Consider the following 10,205-nt stretch of genomic DNA (forward strand, 5'->3'; position numbering starts at 1 on the left):
CAACCCTGTATGCAGTGGTGAAAAATTTTGCAACAGTAAAATGTTTCTGGACATGCAATGACCAAAAATTAATTCAAAATTAAATGTGTAGTGAATCTGAGGTGTTTCTGGCTGTATTTGCCCATGTTACATCATGCAACTTCACTGCAGCCTTGGTTCTGGAAACAAAGCACACACACCTTGCACTGTGCATGCTTTCATGCCACACGATGCCAATGAACACTGCCAAAACACTGCCAAAAGAGGTTATCAATGGAAAAATGTTTAAGAAGCCCTGCACTACACCACCTAGTTGCTATATGATAATCAATTTAGGAGGCTATTTCTGATAGTCTTAGAAAGAGTTGATGGGAAACAGAACAAAAATAAAGACAGTGAGTGGAGAAAAATACATAGGAGAAATACTATGGAAGTTGAGTTTACAAAACCCAGAAACTGAGTTTATTAATGGGGATAAAGAGGCTAATAATCAAGGTCTCTGAAATTGCAAACGTGCATACTTGCAAATAGCCTTCAATGGGAATAGAAAATGTTTAGAAAAAGACAGATTTTTAAGGGAGCCAAAACCAATTTCTTCTTCAAAACAAACTGTTTGATGCTCATGAATTCAGGATAATAACTGGTTTAAATGTTCTCGTTCACTAATTTTGCTTTAAATAAATACAGAATGACCATATACACTTACCCCTATCTTTGTCTTTCTGTCTTTCTATCTATCTCTAAAACACACATAGTGAAGTATAATTGATAATCAATTGATTCATTTAATATCTACAAGTTAAGGAAATCTGTTTGAGATATATTTGATTTGAGGAAAAAAAGTAATGAAACTCTTAGTTCAGTTCTAGTAACAGAATAGGGAAACATTCGGCATCTATTGGTTATTTTTTAAGGAGAATTATTAGATAACCTTAAACTTCTGTGCGTGTTTTAGATTGTCTTTTGTTGAGATGTTAATTCAAAGTAGAAGGGATATTTTGAGGGAAGATAATTGTAGATGGAACAAATATGTTCTTGATGAAACAAAGAAACTGATGAAATGAAGCTATGGCAGAAAAAAAAAGATATAGTATAGATCTGAGATTTACTTTTTTACTGAGGATAACAAAAACTTCAAAATCAGGAAGTAGAGGCTTGAGAGTAAAATCTTATAGCAACTTTGAGATATATATTGAAGAAATACCATTTGCTCACTTCCTCTATGTGTTTCATGACCTAAGTCGGGTTTTCTTAAACTTTTTCCACTTTTGACCCTTTTTCACTTGAAAAGATTTTATGTAACCCTGGGTATACAGGTATATAAAACAGTTATAAAAATCAAACATTTGCTGATAATAAATCATAAAGAAACATTTTAAAACAGTTTCCATTTATTAAAGATGAAAGCAAATTTGATTACTAATGAGATGGGTGTGATTGTTTATTTTTACACAAATAATTAAATCTTGGCAGAATATTTGATGCCGCAGGATATAGGGCATCTTCAACAATTTTTTGGAGTTGATTGATATTTTGACTTTATTATCATCAATGCTGAGAATGTTGCTTCACATAAATACATAACACAAAAAGGCAGAAGTATGTTAAGTAGAAATAGTAAGATGTAAGAAGAAATTGTTGAAAATTCTGTCCTAATCCTAAGCCAAAATTCATTTAACAACTTTATATGTACAGTAAAAACACTGCAATTCATAATCTACAATAGTCTCAAATCTGAGCAGAGGTGTTTCTTGCCATGTTTGTTGGTGTTCCATGGTGTGATTGCATGTGCAGTGCAAAGTGCCCATGCTGTGTGTTCAGAACCAAAGCTGCAAGGAAGTTACATGATGCAGCATAGGCAAACAATGCCAGAAACACTGCAGATGTATTACTCATTTGATTTTGAATTAATTTTTGGTTATTGTGCATTGTGAAAAAGGATTAGAAGTTAGGCTTCCACAGCAGAACAAGGGTATTCTGAGAAGGACTTCAAAGATCTTGTGGATAATCCCTCCACCAATCAGAAAGTGCCCCAGACATTCTGCAAACAACTAGTTCCTTAAGAAAGAGCACTAGAGGCTAAACTGGTTGCAACCCACAGGGGTCAGGGACCTGGCAGAGGCTTTTCTCCATTGTACTTGCTTAATAAGCTTATTGAATATTAACTGACATACCCCAAAGGCAGAGATAGCCACCATTTTTGAACAAGGTACACATCAATTGGGAGGGCTTAACATGAGAAGGAGGAGTTAACATGACATGAGATGGGTGGTTCAGGAGAAGTGTAACTCAGATGAGCTGGACCAATCCTAGCCCTGGTAGGAGGAGGCTCTCACTTCTGTACACTGTGCCTCTCCCACCAGGTGGCACATTAGATTCTTGCAAAAACCCTAATAAATGATTCCTCTTTCCCTCTGGACTAAGTTTCATTATTAAGAGCTAGACTCTACCTACCATTGCAACTGGGAAAGAACAACAGGCAGCTTGCCCTGGCTAACTTCCCAACCCTGCTGAGGGGGTTCAAGGGACTCTTTCTAATATGCATTCAGAAATCTTTTACTGTTGCCAAATTTTTTACAACCCCCACATTCAGTCGTGTGACCCCATTTGGAGCTGGGACCCACAGTCACTTAGGTAGGAATTTCTTCAATGCCATAATGACATCTTTATTTCTCAGGCTGTATATCAGGGGGTTGAACATTGGGGTCACAGTGGAGTAGATAAGAGACAGAACCTTGTCTATTCCTGCTGATTTTATAGAATTTGGTAAAAAATATGAAATGATACCTGACCCAAAAAACAGGCTAACCACCATGAGGTGTGAAGAACAAGTAGAGAAGGCCTTCTTTCTCCCTATAGCTGATGGAAGCTTCTGGATTGTGGCAATGATTTTGATGTAGGACACAAGTATCATTAGAAATGGAACAATAGCAGATAGGAAAGCACCAGCATAGGAGTATAATTCATTCACAGTGATGTCTCCACAGGCAAGATTTAGTAATGGAGGAACATCACAAAAAACATGATTGAGGTAATTAGAACCACAGAAGGGCAGAGAGAAAATCTGGTATGTTTGTCCTATTGGAATAGGGATTGCACTGACCCAGGAGCCAACCACCAAACAGATACAAATCTTTTGGTTCATGATGAGAGGATAGTTCAAAGGATTACAAATGGCCAAATAACGGTCATAAGCCATCACAACTAGGAGAAAGCACTCAGTGCCTCCCCAAATAAGAAAGAAACAAAGCTGTGTAGCACATTCAAGAAAAGAAATATTTCTCTTTTGAGTCAAAAGGTTTTTAAACATCCTGGGAAGTGTCACTGATGTGTAACAGATTTCTAGGAAGGAAAAGTGTCTAAGAAAAAAATACATGGGTGTTTGGAGAGTGGGATCTACCTTAGTAATTATAATGATGAGGCCATTTCCCACCAGAATACTTACATAGATGAGCAAGAAAATACTAAATAGAAATCCTTCATAGTTGGGAACATCCCCAAATCCCAGAAGAACGAATTCAACCACAACGCTGACATTTGTTATTGCCATGTTGACTGTGCCTCCCATCTTGGGGAACAGTGAATCTTGGAGAGTGAAGTCTTTTTCCTAAGCTGTGACTTAGTTTCCTTTCCTTTAAATGAAAAAAAAAATGAATTAGTTGGTGTGTTTTTCCCTCCCTTCTTTAGCAATCTCTATTTTACAAACTTATTTTAACTTAACAATTGAACAACCATATTTATATCTACTATTTATTTCAATGAGGTGGTATAAAACCATGATATCACTGGCACCTTCTCTACAAATTATACTAAGTTTCCTATATGTCTAAAGGTTTAATGAGAATTTTAGGATCATAATGTTAACATGCATCGGAGGTCAAACTTGAGTCCTTATCGTCCTGGTTAAAAGAACCTGTTTTTTAACCATTATACAAACCACATTGTCTCTTATAAAATATTTATCTAATAAAAATAATAATAACAATAATATAATGCTAATAATTATTATGTAGGAATAACATTTTAATAAACACAGCCATAGAAAATACTAATAACTTCCAAGTTACAAGAGAAAAAAGTTCTTTATAATGTATAGATCTAGTATTATTCTTTTTAATTAATTGAATAATGTATGTATGATCCCCATTTCTATTTACTAAAGTTTTCCCAAAGATTCTTCAAGTGAAACTAAATATCAGCTTATATTTCCACATACTATATTTTAATTAAAAATTCATGTTTACAATAATTCACTACATTTTATGTATAAATGATCAATTTCAAAACAACTTCTTTCAAAACCATTTCTAACAGAACTCCATCAAAAACCCTATGACAATTAAATTAGTAATTATTTGCTATGGAAATTATTGTAATCAAGGTCTAATAAGTGCATGTTAAAAATCCTAATGTTTCCTTTAACTTAAATTTTCTTGGATGATAGGATATTTAGTTTGAACTGATTCTCAGTGAAAATTAAGAAATCATTCAAAGTGTAGTAAATATAAAATGATATTTATAAGCTCAGTGCTTATGTCATCATTATAATGGCACCAGTTAGAGGGATATAAACACCCTTAAGAGCCAAGGATTGCAGTACCATCAGCAATTATTCTAACTCTTTCCTCTCAGGACACCTTCAAAGTATTAACAATTATTGAGGACCTTCCCCACCTGCAGCTTTTTTTTTTAATGCAGGCTATATCTATCAACATTTACCATATTAGAAATTTGATCATTTTACCATTATTATGTAAATAGTTTTCATATTGTGGGCCCCATGAAAGAATCAGGAGGACACTCAGATGGCTCCAGATTGGTGCCCTAAACATGAGATTAAGGGACATTGGAGGAAGACAATTTTTTCTGATCACCTAACGTAATGTTCTTTACCATATTCCCTTCTGGATCCTATTATCATGGAGCACACACACACACACACACATATGTATATATGTATATGTATGTATACATGGAATATATATGTATATGTGTATATATATACACACACACATGGAATACATATATATATACACACATGGAATATATGTTTGTGTCTGTGTGTGTGTGTGTGTGTGTGTGTGTGTGTGTGTACACACAGTGTGTCCTTTATTGAGTTGGCTCCCAAGCCTGAGGACATGGGAGTCAATTGTTTTGAATTTGGGTCCTGATCCCTGAACAACTTGTGGAACTCAAAGTCATCTAGGCAATGGATAGAGCACTGGATTTACACAGTTACCTAGCTGTTTGACCCAGGGTAAATAATTTAACCACTATATGCCTCAATTTCCTGAAATGTAAAATGAAGATATTAATAGTCCCCACCTCAGAGGTTTAATGTGAAGATCAAATAAAAAAATATTTTAAAGGATTTAGCATGATGCCTGGCACATAATAGATTAAGAAAAATACTTTTTCCTCCCTTCCTTCCCAAAATAAGAATGACTTACTTTATGAAGGACATGGTAATGTTAAGACTTCTGCCAATTATAGGTTATCTTATAAAGTACACACTCTTCTGATTTTTTTAACTTGGTTCCCACTATTTTTCTTATCCAGCAAGCTTTCAAGTATTCCCTACCCTCTTTATAGCTCTAGTAATCCTGAGGTTCAAGATGATCATTCTTATGAACCTTCTTTGACCCCCACTCACTTCTGTAAACCCACAAAAGTCTCTACTTGCTTTGCATTGCAACAGGACCTAGTGTTGTACCATGCATTCATCGTTCAATGTGTACTGTCTTGTAAAATTCTTGCCATTGTATAAATGCTTGACCTGGGCTTCTAATGAGGTGTTAAACTTCTTGAATGTAAAAGTCATGCTTTATGTAGATTAGTCTAGCTTGAATGTAGTCGATGCTCAATAATTGTTTTTCAATTATTAATAGTTGGGTTCATTGTCCTGATAATAGAATTTAAGAGACATTAGTCAGCATGGTGAAGTGAATGTCTTTGTGACTTACTTTCTAAATGACTGAGGACAAGTCATTTAACCTCCAAGTCTCAGTTTTCTCTTCTGTAAGATGAAATAGTTGGAAAATGTGTCTTTTAAGGTCCCCTCCATCTATTAAAATCTTATCTTATGATTAAAATAGTTCTATTAAAAATATCACCTTATTTCATCATAACTGAAAGTGCACTATTAGCATTTATATTTGGATTATTTTTTCCTTCTTTTTACCCCTAGAATATTTAAATGAGAATGATTCTCATTTGGGAAAGGCTAAATTGAGCTTCCAAATCTCTCTGGGAGAATGAGACACTGAGTATGGTCTGATTGGCAGTAATTTGGAAGGTGAGGATAATAGCTTGAACATTTCTGTGTGAGGTAAGCCATTAATATATCTTGTTGGTGAAATGACCCTGGAAGTTAGAGTGGTCTCCTACATTCCTGAACTCATGACAAAGTGCCAAGGGCAATGAATATGGGAACAAAATTCTACATAAGTTTTTCATTTTCATCAAAAATTGTTACTTTTTTCTTGTCTTCAACCTAGTATCTGCATACTATCTTTTCCCCTTCTTTCTTTTAGTCTGTCAAAAGGAAAATCCTATGTGCAGGTCTTTACCCTGATTAAAGAGGCAAAATTCAGGGAAAAAAATAATTGAGAGGAATTTTTAAAATACCAATGTAGAAATACATTGGCAGGCTCATTACTGAAGATCAACATAGGATTCAAAAAGGAGAAAGATTTGGTGACAATTTCACAACAAGAGAAACACAATCCTAATAGATATTTTCAAAAAAGGATGGGTCATTGTGTCTCACCTTTTCTCTAAGTATTGTGATTGGTTCATAATTCAAATGAGGAGAAAGGTTAATGAGCATGTCTAGTAACTGCTATGAGGTACTCCACGTGCCCATTATGAGGAGATGGAATTACTGCTAAGGAGATATAATTAGAGCACATGCAAACTCCTGCAGGACCCCTTCCCCTGGGTACTCTCTGAAAACTGGCTGCACAAAACCAATGGCAAGCAAGGTCAAATCATGGAATCACTTTAACATGATTCTGTATTAATGACAGATTTTATAGAAGTCCTCTGCTTATGCTCGCTTGCCATTTATCCCCAACCACCTCTATGTATACAATATATATATTGTGGATGGAACACTCAACTGCTGACCTGAAATTCAGTAGTCCTGAGTTCTAATCCTGTCTCTGTAACAGTCTGTGAAGCTTAGACTTTGGTTAATAACTTGTCTGTGCCACAGTTTCCTCATTAGTGAAATATGGGGGAAAAAGCCCCCTGTCCTGTTGTACTCAGATCAAACTAAGAGTACATCAATATATTTTAAAAAGTACTAAGTGTAAAGTTTTATACTCATTTTTATCCAAAATATATTTTTTCAAGTCTCAGTACTTCCAACTTCTGAAATCTGGTTCTGTTTCTACATTCACAAAAATTAGGTCATTATAGCTGATAATCTCCGAGTTCCCATCTAGTATTGATATTCTATGTTCTATGGTCCTTTTTAGATGAGAAGTGGGAGAGGGAGGAAGGAAGGGAGAGAGAGACAGACAGACAGGTAGACAGACAGACAGACAGGCACAGAGAGACTGTGTGCTTGCAGAAGATTCAGAGTCAGAAGTAAATAGGTCAGAGAACTGAATTAATAAGAAAGCTTTGGTCTTATTGCTTTGAGGTTTTTGAGGGTCAATGCAGAGTTGGCAAAAACACTTAGGAATAGGCTCATAAGACACAATTTTACATATGAGACTTAGGTAGTTGGTTTCTTAGAATTTAATTATATTAGAAGAATCATTAAAACCAAAATTGAAAATAGATGAAAATGTCATCTCCTCTACCAAGAAGCTATAAACTTAAAGACAGAAGTGTATCTAAGTTTCTATAGTAAATACTGATTTATTTTTACTTAGTTCATTAATTTTGCATTTAAACATTTTCATTTGGACTCAATATAATAATAATTATTTAAATATATTAAAATCACTATCTATGAAATTTAATCAATAGGTATATCAATACAATAATCTCAGACATGAATTAAGGAATTTCCCCTTTTCAGAGAGCTTTGTAGCTATGTTTATGTAAATGATAGTGATTCAAATTTGAAATCTACCAGAGCCACTTGCACAAGTTAGGTCTTTTTTTATACAAATATTCAAGTCAAGATGATATGTGAATTCTTGTCTTCTCTTTTCTGAATTTTTAACCCTTGAGAGAAGCATAGATTTCAGAAATGCCAAAGATCTGAGAGATCACTTGGCTCTCAAACAAACATTCTCCATGCCAGAGAAGTTCAGATTGTAACAGTAAAATATTACATGCTTACCTTTCTCAGGTTGGAGGAAACAAATTAATCACATTTCTTTTTGTCAAGATTGTTGAAACAACAAATGAAAGTGAATAGGTATAAAACCCGACCCTGGTAATAGTGTCGGCTTCTTTCTATAGTGCTGACTCTTTTCAAATCCACCAGAACTTTTTAGGTACAAATGATTCCTGGCCTGTTCTGATCTGCAAGAATAGCTTTCCTCCAAGTCACTTTCCATTTTTAATGAAAAAAATGTTTGTCTGTTTCTAAAAGTGAGTTCAAGAGTCAAAGATCATTACCTTATGTAGACATTTAGAGTCCTGGGATTCACTAGTGACATTGTTAAATCTCTGGGAATAGAATCAGGAGACCTTGGTTCCCAGATGTGTCTCTATTGAATACTACCTCTGTGAATACTGGAAAGTCCTATTGTAAGTCTAAGAGTCTGGATCCTTGAGGAATATGAGGTTAACAATATTTACATTTCCTGTCTCATGAGAGCATTATGAGAAAAGTTAAGTAACAGATAAAGGTTTTGGCAACATGGCATATAATCCAGAATACCAATGACCATGAGATATAAAGAGGATTTTGGGTAGAAGTTCCAGGAATCTAAACAAGCAAGAAGGTTAATGTAGATTGAAAAGTAAATGAAAAGCATGTAGAGCCAAAAAAAGATTAAACATGTATTTAATAATAATAATACCCATGCATTTTTGTGGAAATTTTCTACCTGTCATTTACATTTTATGTGCATAATCTATTCATGGCATAACTTGCTCAAGGTATATGAACAATTAAAACCTTTGTCACAATAATTCAAAATGTTTTGCCAAAGAGATGATTTCATGGCTGTATCAATGCATTTGCCTTCCTACAATACCTCCAACCTTAATTTTTCTCATCCTATACAATTTAACCTTTTTAAAGAGATAGCATAGATTTCATTTCCTTTCTTCTTATTTGATTTCTATTAAAAACAATTTCTTCACATCCCTTTATTTCTCATCTATTTAGGAATTCACTCTAACCTTATAAGAGTGTCAATTGTTCATTTTAGTTATCATACTTTTATTATAGATTACTAATGAAAAGTTTATATTTTCCAGTAATGATGTTTCCTTTACTTTGAACAAACTTTCTTTAAAGCACCAGTCTTTCCACTTTCCCTGTCCACTGAATTTTTCCTTGTAACAGTGTAAAATATTGAAGAAACTCCAAAGAACACTGTCACACTATCTTTTTGGGTTTTATAATCATAACACAAATGTCTTAACTAAGGAATTTAATTTTGATCCTAGAAATAATAGAGAATGACTGATCATTACTGTGCTGTGTAGTGCCATGATCAGATGTGTGTTTATGAAGATTATTTGGCAGTTAAGGAGAGAATGGTTTTTGGACTCAGTGACTGGAAGCAGGAAATCAAATTAGTAGACTCTTTTAGTAGTTCATGCAAGATCTAACAGGACTGCAAATAGGATAAAGACTGTGGATAAATAATATGAATTGAATTGGAGAGATGCTATAGAAATAGAATACATAAAACTTGGCAGCTGACTACAATCTATAGGAGAACAGGAAGAGACAAGTGCTATATGATAATGAACCTGCACGACTAGACTGATGTTGGTGCTCTCAAAAGAAATAACAAAAACAGAAAAAAAGGGAAATTTTGTGGGAGACAAAATTTACCCTTCATCCAAAATACATGAATATAATTATTTGCTAGATATGGGGGCATCAAGAAAATAAATGATATTAAAATGAAAATAATGATAAAGTGATCAAATTACTTAAGTACACCTCCCTCTCCACTGTCCTATCCCTTTTTCTCTCTCCCCTCTATCTCAACTATCCCACCGTCTCTCTTTTCCTGTCTCATCCTTTTTGCCCTCCTTTCTCTCTCTCTCTCTCTCTCTCTCTCTCTCTCTCTCTCTCTCTC

At 34.5% G+C, this 10,205-nt stretch overlaps 1 protein-coding gene across 1 annotated transcript; it reads right to left on the reverse strand.

Annotated features, from left to right (window-relative positions):
• Positions 1-2,605: 2,605 nt before the first annotated feature.
• On the reverse strand, positions 2,606-3,547 carry LOC114031567 (olfactory receptor 10AG1-like). The gene has a single exon (XM_027846703.1). The coding sequence runs from the start codon at positions 3,545-3,547 to the stop codon at positions 2,606-2,608; it is 942 nt and encodes a 313-aa protein (XP_027702504.1).
• Positions 3,548-10,205: the final 6,658 nt, after the last annotated feature.

This window comes from Vombatus ursinus, unplaced genomic scaffold (genome assembly GCF_900497805.2).
Source record: "Vombatus ursinus unplaced genomic scaffold, bare-nosed wombat genome assembly UNPS02015184.1, whole genome shotgun sequence".
NCBI lineage: Eukaryota > Metazoa > Chordata > Mammalia > Diprotodontia > Vombatidae > Vombatus > Vombatus ursinus.

What these genes read in the sequence shown, in the direction of transcription:
- LOC114031567 (XM_027846703.1), bottom strand. Translation starts at nt 3,547, where the DNA reads ATGGGAGGCACAGTCAACATGGCAATAACAAATGTCAGCGTTGTGGTT.